Below are 21118 nucleotides of genomic sequence, written 5' to 3'. Positions count from 1 at the left end.
TTAGTTTACGGTATTTCACATGCGAAACTGAGGTGTCACCTAACGTTAACGCTATATCAAGGGTTCAATTGTGTTGCCTTAGAGACATGTGATGTCCAAATGAAATGGGGTTTCTGTTTGGCAATACATTACCATGTGCAGGGTTTGATCCAATGATAGGTGCTCAACTGTGATCAACTATGCAGGAAACTAGTGCCCTCGAAGCGCTTTGCCTGTGACTCGACAATTGTTAAGCACATCGGCACTGGAGAGTCACATCAAGCGGTGTACTAAGAGAACTAGCTGTCGGAGATGATGCCACGCATGAGTGGGCATATTTTATTGTCGCAGTTGTCTAGATCACACCACTCCGAGTTTCAGATATTCTTCCAAGGTCGATCCTATCATATGATGATTCACCTTGAAGTAAATCAGCCATTGTACAGCTATATCCATCCCGGACATGATAGTATGGCAAGATTGATTGTTCTCGGCATGCACTTTTGTAGTCTGCATCTTGACATCTTATGCGGATCTATTCAACACATGTGGTACTTCAGATATCGGTACTACTTTGAGGGCTTAATTTTTGGCCAAATTCTACTCGATACTTCGTATGTATCACACTTGAGAATGATTAGCGCAACAAATAGATTGTATTAACGGGACTATATGCTTGGGGTAAACATACACTAGGCCAGAAGAATAAGAGAGCAGAACAAATTCTATCAAGTGCTCATAGATAATATCTCCATTCTACGGGAGCTATTATCCACCTCCAGTGGACTTGTCATACTACTCATTCTCGCATTTGGAGACATGCCCCACTTTCAATCATAGAAAGTACGAGCTCGCCTGCGTTGCGATAGGTCCACAGTAGCTGAGGTAGAGCGTGATCGGCCGCGCCTAGCTAGAGGGATATCATCTCGCTGTACTCCTTGCCGGAGGCACGTGAAATCCAATGGAGCGAGATTCTTGCGTGCGCGTTCGCAGCCAGGATAGGAAACATCTTCCTGATAACACCAGTGTGATCCATCTGATAGGGGCACATCCCAAGGAGCGATAGGAACCTCCCCGGCAGGAGTGTGCGAGGGTGCTCTGAGAATAACGTCAAAGGTACCGACGACGGGCGAGTTCTGCTGGAGAATCAACTTCCAAAGATACCAGAAGCTCGTGTCAACCATGTGACGGCCGGTATTAGCACGGAGCCTCCAATAACATGGATCTTTCTTAGTCTTGATTCTCACCTCTGCTACCTGAAAGGGCGGGGCCGGAACCTTGTGAAGGAATCTCTCGGGCAGATCGGCTATACCCTCGAACTCGTTCTGGATCTGCACCCACTTTTCCTTATATTTTTCTTCGAATAACTCCTTCCACTGTGGGCTTACGCCGCTATTAGCTAACCCTGCGGACATCTCCCAGATGAAATATTCGGTATTAACCCATTTGTCGATACTGAGATTTACCTTTAGAAGCGAGGCATTGTCGCGGTATACGTTGCAGCGCATCTGGATGCGAGGTTTGGCTCGAACGGCTACCATAGGCATGTTGTAGTGCCGATGGACCTCGTTATCTGCCCATTCCTCTCTAGGATCCTCGTAAATAGTAGCTAGCTGAGTCATGGTTGCGGAAATAGGATGACTGGTGATGACACGTAGTTTGCTAAATCCCGTGTTAGATGATTGTATAGTCAATTGAAAGAATAGTCCAGTGATAACCAGATGATATGGACTGAAGCCGACGGAGGACACGATGGTGGTTTATATATACGTACTGCGTATGGGCTGCATCAACTATGAATGAAAAGTCATAATCCGAGCCAATGAGACCATAATAGAAAGAAGACAATGAAGATAAAGAATGCGTTAGTCTTATCTCGAAGGTTATATTGAGAATATCATTCAAAGACCAATGTTCCCTTGTTTACTAGCGAGGGTAGAACCAAGGCGTGTTGTCCACTGAATCAAAGCAACTCTTTGTTTGCATTGCATTGTGAAGTCTCGGGGTCTAAAACCGTCAAAACTATAGTGTTAGCGGGATGGCAGCACAAGCAACGATGCTGCGTATGCTAGAAATAAACCAAAGATCTAGCCATGTTGATGGTAAGTACTTTGTAAGCGCTGATATCCATATGGCTGAGGGATAATATACGTTACATATATCTTGGCGGGGGTGGGGTTCACATGTTACATGGACTGTGGAGGAAGAGAATCTATAATTGCATCTTTGAGTATGGAGAGGACCTAGACCTTCAGGGGCTTCCTCGACATATCAACCTCGAAGTTCGAGAATGCAGTCTTCGTTCGGGTAGTGTGCTTGGGAATAGAGTAGTTAGGAAAAGAGGACGCCTAGCGCTGCAAGCCAGGATAGAAGCAACTGCTTTTGAGAACTACGATTGCGCATTACAGATGGGCATGGATACACCAGTCGTAGCAATGACACCATGGAATTGAATGACCTGGGACAAACCACATAGCTACAAGGCCATCCACCGACGTGGGAATGATCCGTGTTGTGACAGATCAATCTTGTTCCCGGCCTATGGGAAAGAGGAAGATGTCGACCGTTTTTCGGGTAATAGACAACATTGATTTTGAAATAATTGTTCATTTTCCATTTCATTCAGACGGACACCAGGTATGGAAGTGGCGCCCCCGTTAAAACTGGAGTTCATCGATACATTCACGAATCTGTTTCCAGCCATGGTGTATGTTTTCCCATCCCATGCTCGCAGGGATCGAATGTGCTCGATGGTTTTTCGACCTCGCCTTCACCTAGACCCGTGCGCTCAAAACGACAAAACGCCCAAGTAAACCGTTTAGAAACCTGTTCTGGAGTATTAGTGTCGAGTTTCAAATTGTATATATATGTATATCCTGGGCCAAACGTACGCAGGGCAGTGAAGAACCAACGGTTCTTTCCGCTGGTGTAACGGTCCTCAAGGGCCTTCTTGATGGTCTTCTTGGCGTCCTCGCGCTGAGAGACCTCCTTGAAGGTGTCGTTGGTGACGGTACCCTTAAGACCCTCAAGCTCGAGAGTGTAACGGGTGGGCATCAAGTGGTTGTAGTTGACGACCTTGATGAAAGGCTTGATGCGGCTGCGGCGGTCGACGAGCTTCTTGCCCATACCACGGGTAACCTTGAGGGGGTAACGCTCGATACCGGCGACAATGGCGTAGGAGAAGGGGTGCGACTTGGAGCCAGCATCAACGGGCTGGACAATGACGACCTGTAAAGTCGAACAAAAATGCCTGATTAGCACTCCGAATTTTTTTAATTGTTGCGCAGTCCTCCATATTGCGCTATGCTCTTTCAAATCTCGAGTCTTTCGCTTCCATTCGTTCGCCTCTTTCCATTCTTCTTGTGCTCAATTCGGGAGAGGGTAAGGATCTTGTCGTACCTTCTTACCGGCGTAGCGGCCACGGGTGATGATGGCCACACGGCCCACTTTCATGACTATAATATATCCGTCAGCATACAGATCGCAAGGGGAGTCGAATGGTGAAGACGTACACTTCATTTTGAAGGTCCCGGGGGCGGCGAGGATGGGTGGTTGTCGAGATACGGAACGGTCAAGATCGAAGTGTTCGTTTTTGCGGATGTGAGGTAGAGGGTTTCAGGGCACAGTAGCGATTTGTGTGCTGTGGATTGATTGGTCGACTTACCGACAGATGGCGACTAGTCCTCTTTCGGATAGTTCCCCCATTGGGCCCGGATCAAGTGATGACATAATCGACGTGTCGGCCCAGCCCCTTCCAGTCTTGGCAAGTTGGTGCCCAGCGTTGCTCACCGCCTGGTTTCCGCTGACTCAGGTTTTGTTTACATGACGATCGTAGTTGCCCCGGTTGCTATGGCCATGGGTGATGTGTACAAGGCTGCGTAGCTCCTCTCTCTCTAGACAATTCTCATCTCCACTTGCTTTCCTCTTATCAAGCTGATCTCCCGGTGATTTTCTCTCATCCACCGAGTTCTGAGATTGTTAGCTTTTGCTTTGTTCTTCCAGCGTTTCCTCCCTTGTGTTGATATGCCTTGATGACCTTGCTTCTGTTTTTACTTTGAACACATTCTACACATTCTACACATACCCTACATACATTCCATCCTCTGAGACATCTTGACAATCCATTCACGAAGACATCATGCCGTCCCCAGACAAGGACACCCCCCGTGACCGGGAATTGGTCCGGCATTCAATGACATACTCCGAGTCTAAAGTTCCAATGTAAGTTGTGCAACTCACACCACCTAATCCTTGTTTTGATGGAACCCATGGGTGATTTGAAACAAATGCTGAAACGCGGTCTACGCAGGTGGGACAGTTCGGATCCTGAGCGTGCACCTCCGCCGCTCCCAATGAATCCTCGTTCGATGAGCCCAATGAGCCCTGCGACGAGGTCCAATGTTTCTCCCGGCATTCAGGCAGTGGCCGCAAAATTTACAGAGAGACCCAGCGAGCATGCGCCGAGCTCTTACACAACAAATCCCATGCCACTCAAGTCATCCTCCCCAGAGAGGTCGTTGGTCAAAGGCCAGCACCATAAGGGCATGCAGTCACTACAGCCTGAAGATACCCGACAAGATGCGCGCAGCGACTTTATGAATTACCTTGAGAATAGATCCCCAGAGCGCCCTCTTCGTGCGACGATCATTGAGGCGGCCAAGCCACGCGATCCTACTAAGTCTATCAGTTCGCCAGCGCTCCGTCAAGATGCGGACCGGGACATGAGCTACTCTCTATCGAGTCGGTACTTATCAAAGCCAATATTGGGAGAAAGTACTCCGCCATCAGCTACAATGTTAGCCCTGCAAAACATGCAGATACCTTTAGAAACCGACCCTCCATCACCTTCCAAGCCACCAAAACTGATCGCTGCACCGTTCGAGTCGCAACCCAGTCCCACCAAGCATACGAGCATGGAGACCCTCTCGAACCAAATCCACAGTCTCACGGACATTGCAAGCGGATTGCAGCGTGAGATGATGAATTTGAGCCGACGCAGCAAAGACAATGCTACCGACCTAGTCAGCTTGAAGGCAGCAACCAACGCACGCGATGAAGACATTCGCAAGAGCCTGAAGGACCTGTCTTCTCATCTTACGACCAAGTATCTGGATGCTGACGCTACAAGGTTTGATTTCAGTAATCTTTTCAAGGGTGGTGATGGGCCTAACCCCAAGGATCCGGATAGTCCCGTTTCGAAGAGAAGCTACTCCGTGCCTCGCATGCCGAGCCCTAACCCATTCGCGTTTGATCGCGACTCTTGCGTCTCACCGGCACCGATTTCCGACGGCTCCGCCGCTCTCGCTTTGCTCGAAAAGGTATTGCGCGAGATGGCAACTAAGGAAGGTGAGGAAAGGCTCTTGGAGCTCGTTGAAGAAATCAGATCTCGACCCGCAGCTACCGCTTCGGACAAAGATGCCGATGACAAAGTCACTGTCATGCTCGAAGAGATCCTCAACCTCGTCAAAGAGGATCCCGCGAGCAAAGCCCTCGTCCGATCTTACGGCATGGCCAATCTAGGTAATATCCAGCCCGAGGATGCCTCCCCCGAGCCGACACGATCTGGGCCGATGGGATCTCTGGATCCTGAAATTGTACGTGCACTTGACCTTTCCAAATCTGATAAGGGAGATGGTTCTTCACCGAATTCCGATGAAGTTTTGGCAATTCTTAGAAGCGTCAAGAATAGCGTTGTCGAGGCAGGTGGAATGACCAACGGCGTGAAGTCCTTGGTACGTGAACTGCGAGGTGAAGTTCTAGGCATGGGTCGAGAACTCGGTCGGCGACTAGACGAGATCGAGTCCTCCCATGCCAATGATGAGCCCGAGGAGCAGCCTAGAGCTGCCGGCCCAGAAGAAATTTCGGCCATCGTCAACCGCAGTTTGGATGACCTCAAAGAGCAGCTGGCTGCTACTATCAATGAGAGTCGGCAGCAATCGTCTGACTTGTCCGAGTTCCGATCAACCATGAACAGTGCCGCGATCTACTCTGTTGTGAAAAAAGCCCTCGATGAGCTTGAACTTCCTCAACCTCAAGCTGAGTCGCGAGGTGCTGAAATGGACAGAGAGGATATTCTGGAGACTGTTCGTGAAGCTTGGGAGACCTACAAGCCGGAAATCGAGTTCAACAACTTCGGCTTAGAACGAGACGAAATCCTCACATGTCTTGAAGAAGGGCTCAAGTCTTACCAGCCCCAGCATGAACAGGCCGTCACCTATGACCAGGTTCTCGCCGCCGTTGAGGACGGTATGCAGAAGTTCATCCCGCCACAAATCGAGCACCCGCCGAGTATATCTCGGGACGAGATAATCTTGACCATCCGTGAATGCTTGGAGAAGCAGCCCGAGCCTACTTCCAGGTCCCTTGACGAGGAACACGTCGGTCATCTTCACTCGATGCGTGACGAGATTCTCGATGCTGTTTCAAAAGCCATGGCGAGTCATAACGAAGGTTCAAGGGCTCTGGACGAGGAACATGTCAATCACCTCTACTCGGTCCGCGATGAAATTCTCGATGCGGTCACTGCCAACAATATACGGCCCAAGTCTTTGGATGAGGATCACGTCAATCACCTCCACTCCATTCGTGATGAGATCATTGAAGCCGTCACTGGAGTAGTGACAAGCCATGCTGCAGGTTCCAAATCCGTGGATGAAGAGCAAGCCAATCATCTAACTTCTCTGCGCGACGAAATCCTTCAAGCGGCTGCTGGAGCAATGGCTATGCATAACGCAGGATCAAAGGAGTTGGACGAAGATCATGTCAATCACCTCTACTCTATTCGCGATGAGATCATTGAAGCTGTAACTGGAACAATGGCAAACCACAACGCCTCCAGGTCCTTGGATGACGACAACGTCGGTCAATTAAATTCTATTCGAGACGAGATCCTTGGCGCATTGGCCGGTTCCATGACACAGAGCACGCTGAGCAAGGATTCATTCGACTCTGGCCTTGGCCGTGATGAGATTGTCAGTGCTGTCTCCGATGGGCTCGAGGCCCATTTCACTGCAGCTAAAGAGATGGACGAGCCACGAATTTCTCGCAATGACGTTATGAATGCTGTAAATGAAGCCTTTAATGCTCAACAATCAGCTCTCACTCTCGCTCATACGAACATCTCCCGTGATGAAATCTTGAATGCCATTGCCGAGGGCATTGAAAATTCAATGAATGCCCAGCAATCAGCGCTCAGTACCAATGTTCAGCAGCCCGTCTCTCGTGAAGAGATCTTCAGCGCCATCGTGGATGCCATCGAGCACTCGCGGCCTTCTGGCAATAATGGAGAGCCTAGTATTTCTCGAGATGAAATCCTCAGTACCATTTTGGAGGGCATGGAGCACTCATCAAACCGCCAAGAATCGCATATCTCTAGAGAGGAGATCTTGAGCGCCATTGCGGACGGGATTGAGAACTCGCATAACTCTTCTTCGCGTGCTCTCACATCGACTGAGCATGAGGGCGAGGATCATCACTCCACTCCCTCTCGCGAGGAAATTTTTGCCGCAATCGTGGAAGGTATTGAGCACTCTCATGCTTCGCTCGGCATAAATGGCCATCCTAGTGTTTCTAAGGAGGATATCATGAATGCTATCGCTGAGGGCATTGAGGCATCGACAAGCAGTCAACAGTCAGCGCTCAGCACCAATGTCCAAGAGCCGTCCATCTCACGGGAGGAGATTTTGAGTGCCATTGCAGAAGGTATACAAAATGGCAACTCGATCACCCGGGAGATTGAGTTGAACCAGGACGACCTCATGGAAGCAATAACCTCCAGCCTCAACGTGGCGATCAGCAATGCAAACACCAATGTTGGTGGGGAGATGACGGACCGCCTTCAGTCTTTATTCGAAGGCATGAAGGAGGAATTTAAGCAATACTCGGCCGCCGGTGGAAGAGACACCGAGCAAGTCCTTGACGCAATCAAGGATGGCCTCGATATCGTCCGCAGGGAGATTGAAACTTACGTGGTTACCGCTGCCGATCTTTCCGGCAAGGACGAAGTAATCCACACAGTCAAAGAAGGGTTCCGATTGCTCCAAGCCGACATGGAGAAGACTATTACGGACACATCTCTTTTGACCGCCCCGCGAGGTAATCCGGATACACCTGAGCTTCTGGATGCCATGGAAAAAGAGTTCGAGCACCTGCGAGGAACAATCACCACTCTTCTTCTACGGAACAATGCCACCGAAGATAAAGATGAGATCTTGGATGCTATTCGAGATGCTGCTGATCGCCACAAGAATGAGTCTAACGATGATGTTGTCAATATCATCAAGCAGGAACTCGAAAGTCTCCGAGAGCGCATGGAGATGAGTGTTGTTCGTGCGGAGCCTGGTACAGATAAAGACGAGATCATATCGGCACTCCGTGAAAATTTCGACAGCCTACGTGAAGAGACATCGCTCAAAGATGGCAAGGAAAACGATATGGTCAACATCATCAAGCAGGAATTTGAGAGTCTTCGTGAGCGCATGGAAATGAGTGTGGTTCATACGGAGCCCGGTGCCGACAGGGATGAAATCATTTCGGCACTCCGTGAGCATTTCGACATCCTGCGTGAAGAGACCTCGCGTAGAGATGGCAACGAAAGCACCTTGTCCGCGACAAGCGAGCTCCTTGATGCATTCACAGATGGTGTCGACTCGATCCGTGACGACCTGAAGAAACTGCTGGAGAAGCCAACTGAGTTCGACAGTTCCGAGATTATCCATACCATCAAAGATGGTCTTGCGGACCTGAAGCTTGAAATGGATTCTCTGCGCGAATCTAACAAAGAACTGGATGATGCCAGCACCACCCGTGGTGGGGAACTCATGCTGGCAAATGAGCCTAGCATTGGGCCTGACATTGATGGTCTGAAAGTGCTCATCACTCAGCTTCAAGATAAGGTTGAGGCCATTGAAACTACCCCTCGTGCCGCAGAGCCTGCCGAAGATGCCCTCAAGCGTTCACACCTTGATGAAGTCCTTGTTGCGCTTCACGAACTTCAGCTCGCCATGGGTGAGATGAGTACTCAACAAAGTACAGAGAAAGACGACAGTGCCCGAGAGCAAGACACTGAGGTTCTCGAGCAGTTGCTCTTGAGTACCAAGACTCAAATTGATGAGCTTGTCTTCCCTTCGCCCGATCAGGTCGCCACCCCTGAGCATATTGAAGCACTGGAGACCATGATCCGAGAGGCCAAGGATTCGATTGCCGAGTTTTCTAGTCGCGTCGAAGCTGAGGCTCCCACAAAGTCTGAAATCGGCACTTTGGAGGGTCTGATCAAAGAGGTTTGGGTTGTCCTAGATGAGATGAAGAGCAAAAGCAAGGACGACGAAGAAGAAGGAGAAAATTCAGACAAACTACTCAAGTCTGATCTTCAAACAGTGGAGGCCATGATATTTGAGGTCAAGACTCAAGTCGACGAGCTTAAGCTTCCAGATGTGGATACTCTCCCCACCAAGGCGGAGATCCAAGAGCTATCGACACTTGTGTGCGATTTCCGAGAGACGATGGAGGCCAGTAACGAATTGACAGCCCAAGGCTTCGATGCCCGCAAGGTTGAGCACGGTGGTCTTGCTGAAAAAATCGACGAAGCCAAGTTTGTCGTTGGCGAGCTTGGGGACGAGCTCAAGAGCAAGCTTGACGGCAGCACGGAAGGTCTGGCCGAGCTTAAACAGCTCCTCGAAGGACTGGCAATCACTGCCGAGAGCTTCACCACCATCGACAGCATCAAGGAGCTCACTGACCTTATCAACCGAGAGTTCGAACGTTCTCGGGGCGAGGAAGATGCAGTCAAGGTCGAAAACGAGGAGCGGGATGCTGCTACAATGGTCAAACACGACGAGACGCGGGCCGCCATCATCGTGGAACTTGGAACAAAGATTGACGAGAAGATTTCCGAGGTCCTGGCCAAGTATGATGATGCGCACACCTCCCTCCACTCGAAATTCTCGGAATCCGAAGAGAGAGACCTGGCGCAAACTGAAACCCTGACAAGCACCAAAAGCCTTGCTGAGGAGATCAAGCTTGTTATCGGCGCCATGGGTGATACTGTTAATGAGACCTGTGAGCGGCTAAGTGTTGAGACGAAGACTCTCATGGAACAAGTTGATCAGTCCCGCCAGAAAATGGAGGAAATGCACAGCGATGTGAAATCGCACCAGGAGCAGTCTCACGCGGAAAACGAAAGGGCGACGGCTGCAACTGATCGAGTGGAGAGCAAGCTCCTCGAGTTCCACCCCCGTATTCTGGAATCTGTGCAGGAGATATTGACAATTGTCAGCGAGCACTACGATCACTCCCAGAAGTCAGCAGAGGACTTGAAGTCTGAATTATCATCACTGCCTTCGAATATCCCAGCAATGCTACCTGCGCTGCCTCCACCAGAACCAGAGCGCACACTCGCCATAGAGGATACTCCGCTACACAGCAAAATCGACGATCTTTTGGAACACGCCAGGAACAACCAGGTCCACGAGGTTTTGAACACTCTCCTAGATCACTCGAAGAATGACCAACTCCACGAAAAGCTTGATCGCGCTCTAGATCAAGGGTCTGGTTCGAATGATCAAATATATGAGAAGCTCAACGAGTTGCTAGATCACGCCACTAATGGGAGTGGTCCTGTTCATGAGAAATTGGACGCATTGCTCAGCCGTCCTCCAAACCCGCCGGAATCCAATCATGCTGATACTCAGATGGCGAAGCTGGATGAGATGCACAGGGATATCATGGAAAACTCCCGCAGAATGAATGAGATGTTCGCTGCTCAGTCGGCGCTGGTCGCTGAAGATACCGAGCGAAAGCGCCGTGAAGCCGAGGAGGCTGCGGTCGCCCTCGAACGAAGAGTCTCGCAGCGTGAGCAAGTGGAAGCGGAGCTTGTTGGCCTGCATGAAGAAAAGGATTCCATGTTGAACATGCTCCATCGTTTAAGAGCAGAAAAGGAAGACCTGATCAAACAAAACAACAAGCTCAGCAAGGACCTGTCTGGTCTTGAGACGGCCCTAGAAATACGCCACGAAGAGATGCGGCACATGGAGGAACGTGCGGATGGCCTCGAGAAACGCATTCTGGAGGGCGTCCTTGACCATGCTCGTGCCGTTCTCCTTGGGCGATCTAGTAGCTCGCAGGCCATGAACCTGAAGAGGAACCGCAGCACTCGGAGTACCCGTTCCTCGCGCACAGGCGCCCGCAGTCCTAGCGTTGCGAGTACTGCCAGCACTGCCAAAGAGCCCAGGGACAGCCGCAGTCTGGTCGGCAATGGGGTCGGGATGGCTTTGAAAAGACTGCCGATGTCGCTTCAAGCTGGCACAGCCGCTGTGCAGCCCAACATTGGAAAGGAACGTCGGATTCTTAGCCTAAGCCACGTCACAGGCAACCGTGGTGTGGACCGACAGGTGAGTGTTAAATCTGGCATCACGAACTTGAAGCGCAGCCACTCTGTCAAATCGAACTCTCTTCGCAAGACTTCTTGGGCTGGTCCAATTTCCGTTGCCGACAAAGAGAACGAGCCATTCCACGAAGAGGACGAACTTGCTAGCGAAGCAGAAGATGTTGGTCCACGGCGGAAGACTAGTTATGCGGAAAGCAACGCACCTACCGACCGTAAGACAAGCTACGCAGAATCCAATCTTGGCACCGAAACCGAACGCAGCTATGCCCCGAGCAACGCTGACACTGACCGGCGAACAAGCTATGCCACAAGCAATGCAGGCACAGAGCGCAAGGCGAGCTACGCTGGCAGTATTGTCGATAGTGTAGTGACAGATGTCACGGATCAGCGTCGTGTTAGCGGGGTGAGCTCTACAAACTCATACAGTGTGGCGGAAAGCTCAATCGCTGAGCAGGACCAGGTCCACCACGATGATATTTCTATCGATGGGTCCGAGTCAGAAGACGATGCGCAGACAGCACGGGAGGATGCAGAGCATTCTAGCCATGAGCAACAGAATGAGGATCACGAAATGTCCCGTCAGATTAGGGAGGCCAATGCAGCTGCAGAAGCTGAAGTTCTCAAGCTGTTGGCTCCGTCTAGCGACAGCGGACTTGGCACTGATATTGCAGTTTGAGTTGGTTTGGGGTTTGTTTTGTACGGAGTTGGGGTGCTTGCACCATTGACACTTTTCTTTTTTTCATATACCACCTCTTGTTTTGTTTTTGCGCTTGGATGACTTGAATGACTTTCGTTTGTGACCATAAATGTGTATTGCTTAATGGATGATTCTCTTTTTACTCTCCCATGACTCATGTGATGTAGTTAGATTGTATAGATCCATGTGATCAAGGTCACCGGATTGTTCATAGGTAGCTTTTTGAATCACAAGTTCATATTTTTAACTTGAAGTCTTTTTTGTAGACCCCATGTTCTTTTTCCCTTAGCTGTTAGGAAGTCTACAACCAGACCTGACGAACAAGGCAGGTGATCAGGTGATCCCCAACAAATCATAGCTGCCTGAGGCCATGCCGAGGCGCTTCTCACCTGGTCACCCTCTCTGGCTACTCCATTTTCCCATGGAGTACGTATTTCTCTCATCTTCCTAGTTCGTTGGGGTTTCTTTGTTTCTCTTTCCTTTTTCCTTTCTTTATGATAGATAGGATAGGGTGCTCTCTCGACTGCATATAGATCTACATTCCCCGAATCTCCGAACCTCAAACAGCTTTCCCCCACATCGGGTGATTACAGCTAGTTGAGGGAAACTCCCACGATGTTGGACCCCTTCCCACCACCTCCGGAGTGGCTGCGAAGCTTTACAGAGCCCTATGCCATCCGGTTTAACAGTCCGACGCTTACCGATCATATCCACGAGGTTATCGCAGCGTTCGCCTTCTACCTGTTGATCCATGCTGTTCTCTCGCCTTGCCTCTCACCAATCCTCTTCAAGTCTTACAACAAGCTCACTCCCCGGACGAAGCTGAACTGGGATATTCATGTTGTATCTTTTATTCAGAGCATAGTCATTAATGCTGCTGCCTTGTGGGTCATGTACGCCGACGAGGAGCGCAGCTCCATGACCTCCGGTGAGCGGGTGTTCGCATATACAGGTGCCTGTGGTCTCATTCAGGCCCTGGCTGTGGGATACTTTGTATATGACTTGATTGTCAGCATTGTGCACGTGCGCATGTTTGGCATTGGCATGCTTTTCCATGCTGTCAGTGCCTTGTGGGTGTTTAGTCTAGGATTTGTAAGTTGTCTCTCCAATCTGCGTGACATAGATACATTCGGTATCAAGAAGATCATTAGCATCTATACCTAAGTTCAAAGACACATCTAACATATCTTCCACAGAGACCATTCCTAAACTACTTCGCCCCAACCTTCATCCTCTATGAGCTCTCCAGCCCGTTCCTCAATATCCACTGGTTCCTCGACAAAGTCAACATGACCGGCAGCCGCGCCCAATGGTACAACGGCATGGCCCTGCTCTTCAGCTTCTTCGCCTGCCGCCTCGTCTGGGGCACCTGGCAAACCGCCGTGGTGTACGGGGACATGTGGAACGCGCTTCAGCACACCTGGTCAGCAGCCGCAGCTCCTCTCTCCGAGCCTGCGAGCGTCAACGCAAATGTCTTCTACCCAGCCCGCGACGGCAGCTTGTGCGTCAACGAAGCCTGCGCGCGCGCCAACGCGGAGATCACCAAGTTCAAGGAGTACACTGCGGGAGGAGTACCGACGTGGCTAGTCGCGACCTACGTGGGATCGAACTTGATCTTGAATTTCTTGAACTTTTTCTGGTTCTCCAAGATGGTCGAGACTGTTCTCAAGCGGTTCCGCACTCCGGCTGAAGGCGAGAAGGGGAAGAAAGAGCCTGTTAGTGCAGAGAAGGCTGCGCAGCTCAAGGAGGATATTGTGCATGATGTTGTCCTAGAGGCGGCTTCAAAGCTGGAGCAGGAGGAGACTGCTATCTTGCAGGGTGATCTTTCTTCGTTGCGGGAACATGTCTCCTCGAGCGTGGACTCGGGTCTTGGGGATGAGTTGCGGAAACGGAGGGCAGACCTTGTTGCGAAGGTTCCTTTACCTGGTGCTTGAAGTTTTGGGGGAGAGATTATTATTATTATTATTATAATCTTCGGGGGCTGTTATGTCTCTTTTTTATGCATTGCTTTATGATTGGGATGTTGTGAGTCCTCTCCATGTTGCTTTCCCTTGGAGTTCTGTGGGTTAGCTTCAGTGCATATTGTTTTGTTTACCTCTTGGACCTACGTCTTTTATACTGGAAGAGATACAATACTGGTAGCTTCTATAATCTGAAGTATTTGCAAGTTTATAAGGCATGGTTGGGCCAAAGTCGAGATTTAATAGGCCTTTCGGTCATGTCTACAATATATAACCACATGTACGGACACAATTATTAAAATCCGGAATCATATTGCATATCAGATTCTTAATATATGGATTTCGAAACAATTCAATCCTGCCTGTCATACCCCGGCTACACCAGTCCGAACACCACACAAGCGCCCGATATCAGATAGAAAAAAAAAATACATCAAGCCATCTCCTTTGCATAATGATTGGCAGTGTGGAGATGCGCGTTAAACAAAAAGACAAGCTGGAAATTCTACCGAGCAGCCGCAGCTTCGGGTTTAGCCAGCATGTACCGAACAGCTTCCTTGGCAACCTCCGAGTCCCAGGGGCCATCAACGCCGCCATAACGGAACTCAGGTCCGCTACCATCCTCGCCGCCTCCACGGGTAGCTTCGCCCATGATAGTCTCTAGGTCGCGGCGCTGAGAGCTGATCCAGCGGCGAACGAAATTGGCTGGGTCCTTGCTCAGGGCAGTGTAGAACGAGTGACGGGCACGGGAGTGTGTAAGCGCCTGCACAATCAAAGAAACTTGGTCATCAAGCGAGGAGATCTGGCGTAAGCCAGCTGTGTACGCCGGGTTCTGAGTGAGCGCCATCATCTTGGTGCGCAGCGGGTCTTCAACTGCGACCTGGATGTCATAGATGGTCGGCGTTGGGTCGGCATGGAACTCTTCGTCGACACGAATGGTGTAGGGGAGCTTGATTGGCTCCATTGGGCTGGTGTGGGGACCGACGCTCTCAGGGATCTGGGGGAAGAACATTTGCTCCCGGCCAAAGATCTATAGAAATTGTTAGCGGGGTTTAGAACAACCAAAACTTCAAAGCACATACCGAGCGTAGACGGTGATCACAGCGCACTTGTCGCTTCTCCTCGTCTTCTTGCAATTCCATAGCTCGGATATAATCCCAGATTCCGAGAACAATTCCACTCCGGGTCTCCTCTTCGACATCCAGAACCTCGGCCAGCTCCTTGCTCAACTTGTATCGCTCTGGGATTTCATCCCGGACAAGGCTGATAGTGACATTCAGATTGTCCTGTGAGGCTCGAGAGAACTGTAGACTATCAAATTCGGCGCTCGGGGGTGCGGGTGTGTTGGAGTGTGCGGTTGGTTTAGACCAGTTAACTGGCTTAACCTCCTCGGGAATTGCCGAGGCGGGCTTGTCAAAGTCGATGGTGATCGCCTTGAAGAAATGGGAGAAGCGTTGGGTCTGGCTCTTCGATTCAGCCTTCTTCGCCTTATCCTCCTCAGTTCCATCATGGTCCATTGCATCCTGGTCTTTCTCGTCCTCGTCGGGAACAGTGGGGTCGGTTTCATCGTCAAGCAGCCGTCCTTCAATGCGTACTTTGTAGCGACCGGAGCCTGGGTTGTTCCCCGGACCTTGCCATGGCTGGTTTTCGACAGTATTAGAGATCCAGATGCGCATAGTCCGATACTTCTTAACAGTCTTGTTGATGGAGTCTTGGATATCCAGTCTTTTCCGCACAACTGCAGCATCCAATCTCTTTTCTAAGTCGCGAAGGCTCTTATATTGCTGAACACCCTCGCCGATGATCACGTCTTCAATGCCTTCTGGGAGGTTCCTGTCAGTCGGCTTGCGGCTGCGCCGAAGGGCAGCATCATTGGGATGAGGCATGGGGCGTGCGGCCATGTACTGCTGGGGAACAGCGTGCTGTGGCATTGTAACAGGCATTGCGCCACCTATAAATATATAAGATTAGAGGCGAGACGAATAGGTGAAGACCGATGAAAGGGGACATGCCTGGCCCTGGGGGGCGACGGGGCGCGGCTGGGGATCGCTGTGCATTTGGGGGCATGCCCCGAGCATATTGTTGCTGTTGCATCATAGGTTGCAGCATTGGAGCTTGCATTGTGAACAAATTAAGCACCGAGGCGGTGATGGGAGAATGGCGGATGGGGGGCGGGAAAGATGCGAGATGTTGGAGATGCTGAGGTCGCGATTCTTTTGCCCGTCGCGCTTTACCCTTTTCGGACGATCGCGAATAACACCGTTGGACACAAATTGTTGTTCTGCTTAAATTTGCTGACATTCCATGAATAGAAGCAAAATTATCAGGTATTCTACTTGTTTAATACTAATTAGAGGTATTAAGTGTAATCGTGCATTGTCTTGATTATTTCCTATCAAGTCATCTCAACGGCATTGAACATATCCCATCTTGTCTATTCCAGGAGAGACGCCTGGTTAGTATACAGACCTTCCACCACATTGCCGAGCTTCTCGATTGTTTCCAGTGCGGCGTCATAAGCCTGGTCCCGTTCTGTCTCGTCGTACACAATCAGACATCCCGAGCCCTGATCCAATACACCGATGATCACCTTGTCCAAGATCATTTGAGACAACTTCCTTTCAACCTGCTGTGTGTCCAAGCCCACCATCTTTGCAATGTGGTCTAGCTCAACCCGGCTGAAGGGCTCAATGACCTTGATCAAGTTCTGTTCCAGCATGGCATCGTAAAGGCGACGGAGGTGGTTTCGGATGAATACATCACTACCAAGTTCGTATCTATAGTCCGAAAGGGCCTTCTCGTACTCCTCTAGAGACCGGTTGGCGTGGGCCCGTGCCACAGCCTTCATTGCCTCCAGACGTGGACTGGCATACTTTTGCGCTTGTTTCGAGCCCTGCAGCTGTGTGACATCATCCACCAGGTTGAGCATGATCTTGCACAGAAGCATGTACTGCAAGGTCGCCGTAGCCAGATCACTCTCATCGAGCGAGCTGTACCCCTCAAGTGCTTCAATGAAATAGGAGTATGAGGTGGTGAAGTCCTTGTCTTCCGCGTGTAGCATACCGCTCTGCATATCCAGACCGGCCTGCAGGTGTGGTGGTGTGTAAACGGAGGCGGCTGATGTCCGTGCTGCAGTCAGAGCAGCGCGTGCCTTGGCCTGGTTGCCCAGAGCGTGGTAGACACGCGACTCAAGCAGCTGTACCTCCACCAGCATAAGCTTATCATCCAGGCGCTTCAGCTCACGGAGAAGAGAGTTGATAAGACCGAGCGCATCGTAATAAGATTGCTTCTGCATATAGATGGCAACGAGTCGAGCTTGGAGGGCCTGGCGAAGGAATGATCGTCGCTCGGCAATCGCCCATTCTATGCATGATTGGATGACGCTGCCTTGGAGTTCTAGTGTGTTGGGGATTTCGCTAATCAAGTCCAGAAGTTGACGGACTAAACAATCACAGTTAGACGGTTTCTAGGTTTCTATAAACGTGATCCAGCGCGCAGCTTACCCAGCTTGGCTGTCTTCGCTTTGGCAAATGACGAGAAGGTATCACGGCTGGTCTTGATGAGGTCCGCAATCTCCTGTGGCTTCTTCGCATCCCGATGCAACTCGCCCAACCCAATCAAGGCCTGTTCATAGTCTCGTGAAGAGGCCTCTGTAGATCCGGGGCCCTCGGAGAGGATGTTCTGGTAACTGGTCGCTGCTTTCGAGGGATCCGACTTCACCAGATCTCGGACTTCTTGGATCCGTGGTGAGACCTTGGATGACATGATAAAAGACGTTAAATGACGAGCAGGCGAGATGGGTAATTAAAGGAAAGGAGAACGAGAGAAGATGGTGGTTTGAAGAGAGGTTGATGACCAGGTCGAACGGGGAGCTCGAAGCTGGCGGCAGCTCATCATCCTCTCACCGCCCGCTTGGCAAATCAAACAGAAAAAAAGTTCCATCTTGGCGTTTTTCTTTTCCTCTTTACATCGTTTTCACAACAGCACAATGGTGAGTGTTTTTCCTTGAAATTCTGTTCCTTATATAGCCATACTAATAAATTATAGAAAATCAAAGCACTTTCCCGCTCCACGGCGTCGCAGCAGGCCCCCGGGTCCGCTGTCGTTCGCCAGTCGCGGAATCTCGACCCGACCCAGCATCCTTTTGAGAGGGCTCGTGAATATACTCGAGCTCTGAATGCGATTAAGATGGAGCGCATGTTTGCTGCTCCATTCCTAGCCCAGATGGGTAACGGACACGTTGACGGTGTTTACTCTATGGCAAAGGATCCCGGCTCTCTTGAACGCTTTGCAAGTGGCAGTGGTGATGGTGTAGTGAAGGTGTGGGACCTTACAACACAAGGCGAGGTTTGGAATACCCAAGGCCACGAAAACATGGTCAAGGGTCTGTGCTGGACTCCGGAGCGAAAACTTCTGTCATGCGCGAGTGATAAGACGATCAAATTGTGGGACCCTTACAATTCATCATCTGAGGCCCCGCCGATGGCAACCTACCTCGGAAATAGTGCCTTCACCAGTGTCACACATCACCGAACTCTCCCTTCATTTGCGGCCGCTTCTAGCGTCATTTCTATCTATGACCTTTCCCGGCCCTCCTCCACACCTTCGCAGACTCTGCACTGGCCGACTAGCGTTGACACCATCACATCTGTTGCTTTCAACCAGACTGAGACTTCTATCCTGGCTTCGACCGCCATGGACCGCTCAGTCATCATGTATGACCTGCGTACTTCCCAGCCGGTGCACAAGACGACATTGAGACTGGCATCTAACGCTATTTCTTGGAACCCTATGGAAGCGTTCAACTTTGCCGTGGCAAACGAGGACCACAACGCCTACATCTTCGATATGAGAAAGATGGACCGTGCTCTCAATGTTCTGAAGGACCATGTGGCTGCTGTTATGGATGTTGATTTCAGCCCCACAGGTGAAGAGCTGGTCACTGCCTCATACGATCGGACAATCCGCCTATGGAACAGATCAACTGGTCACTCGCGTGACATCTACCACACAAAGCGGATGCAACGTGTTTTCTCGGCAACGTTTACTCCTGACAACAAGTATGTCTTATCAGGATCGGACGATGGTAATGTTCGTCTCTGGCGTGCCAAGGCATCGGACCGCAGTGGAATCAAGACTGCCCGTCAACGTTCCAAGCTGGAGTACGATCAAGCTCTTATCAAGCGGTACTCGCACATGCCCCAGATTCGCCGCATCAAGCGCCAGCGTCATGTGCCCAAGCCTATCAAGAAGGCTGGCGAAATCAAGCGCGAGGAGCTCAATGCTATTAAGAGGCGTGAGGAGAATGTGCGCAAGCATACTAAGAAGAGCAACCTGGCACCGAGAACCCATGAGCGCGAGAAGATGATTCTGGCCAGCGAGCAATAAACCAGCCCGCTTGATTTGTCACTTTTCATCGACCAGGCTCGGGCGCAAGACTTGCAATCGAAACTATGGTCGAATGGGGAATATGTTCAATGAAGCAGATCGCTCCGCTTTATAATACATCTCAAAATGGACTCATACAAGGGCCCTTTTCTCATGATTCACGCCAATATACACCGCTCAGCTCCATTCGAGCCACCTATCAAAAATCTGTCTTCCCAGATACCTGCCGGCTTTTAGTCACAGCAGCATCTATTCCACTCAGATATCTCGCAACCCGCTGCACCGTAGCGGGTAGCACGGCATACCAATTCACGAGCTTTGCATAAAAAGGCAATCTGATCACACCACCTCGACCGCTATCAATCGCTGCTACCATCTCCCGGGCAACCTCGACCGGTTCCAAAACTGGCGCAAAGAAATGGTTCGGCGCTCGCACCCAGTCGAACAACGGCGTCGACATCTGCCCAATTTCCACCAGCAACGTCTTGATCAACGGGTTCCCCCGGGTTTCCGCTTCTATCGTCCGATGCAGCGCGCTAAGTCCAGCTTTGCTTGCTGCGTAGTCTGACAGTCCTGCGGCACTCAGTTGGCCTAGCACGGAGCTGATTGTGACAAGGGTTCCTCCGTTATCTGCCGCCATGATCCCAGGCAAGAAGACTTGGTATAGATGGAAAGCCGCCAGGAGATTAGTGCGGATGGTTTTTTCGAATGCGCCCGCTGGCAGATCAAGGAACGGAAGGCCGTTGATCCTGGCCGCGGCACAGTTGATAACGATCGTTGGTGTTCCTAGCTGCAAAATATTTAGCGAATCAGACCCCAATTGAAGCAAGCCATAGCGCGCTATAAAACAACTTGTCCAATTATATCCCCAGAACCGTAGTAATTGTAGGACGGTATTGGGTTGAAGCTCACACAGCGAAACCAAAAGCAGAAACAAACCTACCTCTTTCAAAATCGTCCCCTTCGCAACCTCCAATGCGCCTCTCTCCGCGACATCACATGTAATATACAAAACACCCTCCCCAAAGACCTCTTCTCGGCTATATTCCGGAACAACCTTAATATCCAGCACAGCGACGCTCGCCCCGCGCATACTATACATTTGTGCAATCAACAGACCCAACCCACTCGCTCCGCCAGTGATGACCACAACCTCATTCTCGAAATTAACTGTACGCGGGGCGCCGTGGGCGGCGCGCTGATTGATAACCCGCGCGATGAAGAGAACTGTCAAGACCGTTGCATAGCTCACGGTGAGGATCCAGGCTGGATCTGTCGATGGTGTTACCTGGGCACGCAGGCAGAGGACGAGTACCCAGGCTATGAAAGGGTGGAGGAGGGATTTGGAGAGGATATTTATTAGGGTGTCGATTGTCACGAGGTTGGTGCGTGGATTGGTTGGACCGGGAGTGGGGTGGGGTTTAGCTGTTGTTTTTAACAACTGGGGGTTTGAGGAGGACATTGAAATGTCTGTATGGGCTTCGATTCTCCTGGAGATTAGATGTCAAGAGATGTGCAGTAAGCACGACGGGAGGTCCGAGGCGCATTTGGTTTTGCGGGGCTGATAAGAGATAAGACGATCTATAGGATCCGCAGCAACTCGTTGAAGGAAAAAGAGAGAGAGAATTGGGGGGAGACAGGTACTTTACCACAGTGGCTTAGGGCGATGGAGGAACAGTGACAAATGACCGAGAATGGAAAACATCTGGT

The 21118-nt window shown here is 50.6% G+C and overlaps 7 protein-coding genes across 7 annotated transcripts; 3 read left to right on the top strand and 4 right to left on the bottom strand.

Annotated features, from left to right (window-relative positions):
- Positions 1 to 809: 809 nt before the first annotated feature.
- On the bottom strand, positions 810 to 1601 carry PGRI_042040 (uncharacterized protein; the record flags this gene model as incomplete). Its single annotated transcript, XM_040791917.1, has 1 exon — positions 810 to 1601. The coding sequence occupies one exon, from the start codon at positions 1599 to 1601 to the stop codon at positions 810 to 812; it is 792 nt and encodes a 263-aa protein (XP_040643827.1).
- Positions 1602 to 2661: 1060 nt separating this feature from the next.
- On the bottom strand, positions 2662 to 3498 carry PGRI_042030 (60S ribosomal eL27 domain-containing protein; the record flags this gene model as incomplete). The annotated part of the gene is made up of 4 exons (XM_040791916.1): positions 2662 to 2810; positions 2871 to 3207; positions 3379 to 3434; positions 3492 to 3498. 4 exons carry the CDS (start codon positions 3496 to 3498, stop codon positions 2662 to 2664), a joined length of 549 nt encoding a protein of 182 aa, XP_040643826.1.
- A 619-nt stretch (positions 3499 to 4117) lies between these two features.
- PGRI_042020 (uncharacterized protein) lies at positions 4118 to 12038 on the top strand (the record flags this gene model as incomplete). The annotated part of the gene is made up of 2 exons (XM_040791915.1): positions 4118 to 4200; positions 4289 to 12038. The coding sequence occupies 2 exons, from the start codon at positions 4118 to 4120 to the stop codon at positions 12036 to 12038; spliced, it is 7833 nt and encodes a 2610-aa protein (XP_040643825.1).
- A 636-nt stretch (positions 12039 to 12674) lies between these two features.
- On the top strand, positions 12675 to 13993 carry PGRI_042010 (TLC domain-containing protein; the record flags this gene model as incomplete). Its single annotated transcript, XM_040791914.1, has 2 exons — positions 12675 to 13151; positions 13256 to 13993. 2 exons carry the CDS (start codon positions 12675 to 12677, stop codon positions 13991 to 13993), a joined length of 1215 nt encoding a protein of 404 aa, XP_040643824.1.
- A 532-nt stretch (positions 13994 to 14525) lies between these two features.
- PGRI_042000 (proteasome regulatory particle lid subunit RPN6) lies at positions 14526 to 17785 on the bottom strand (the record flags this gene model as incomplete). Its single annotated transcript, XM_040791913.1, has 4 exons — positions 14526 to 15050; positions 15103 to 15971; positions 16490 to 17461; positions 17524 to 17785. 4 exons carry the CDS (start codon positions 17783 to 17785, stop codon positions 14526 to 14528), a joined length of 2628 nt encoding a protein of 875 aa, XP_040643823.1.
- A 223-nt stretch (positions 17786 to 18008) lies between these two features.
- PGRI_041990 (rRNA-processing protein SOF1) lies at positions 18009 to 19408 on the top strand (the record flags this gene model as incomplete). Its single annotated transcript, XM_040791912.1, has 2 exons — positions 18009 to 18011; positions 18068 to 19408. 2 exons carry the CDS (start codon positions 18009 to 18011, stop codon positions 19406 to 19408), a joined length of 1344 nt encoding a protein of 447 aa, XP_040643822.1.
- Positions 19409 to 19607: 199 nt separating this feature from the next.
- PGRI_041980 (Short-chain dehydrogenase/reductase SDR) lies at positions 19608 to 20870 on the bottom strand (the record flags this gene model as incomplete). Its single annotated transcript, XM_040791911.1, has 2 exons — positions 19608 to 20198; positions 20352 to 20870. 2 exons carry the CDS (start codon positions 20868 to 20870, stop codon positions 19608 to 19610), a joined length of 1110 nt encoding a protein of 369 aa, XP_040643821.1.
- Between the last annotated feature and the right edge of the window lie 248 nt (positions 20871 to 21118).

Source organism: Penicillium griseofulvum (genome assembly GCF_001561935.1).
Source record: "Penicillium griseofulvum strain PG3 chromosome Unknown contig_89, whole genome shotgun sequence".
Classification (NCBI taxonomy): Eukaryota; Fungi; Ascomycota; class Eurotiomycetes; order Eurotiales; family Aspergillaceae; genus Penicillium; species Penicillium griseofulvum.
The sequence above is the reverse complement of the archived record's forward strand: the minus strand, read 5'-3'. Positions and strand labels throughout refer to the sequence as shown.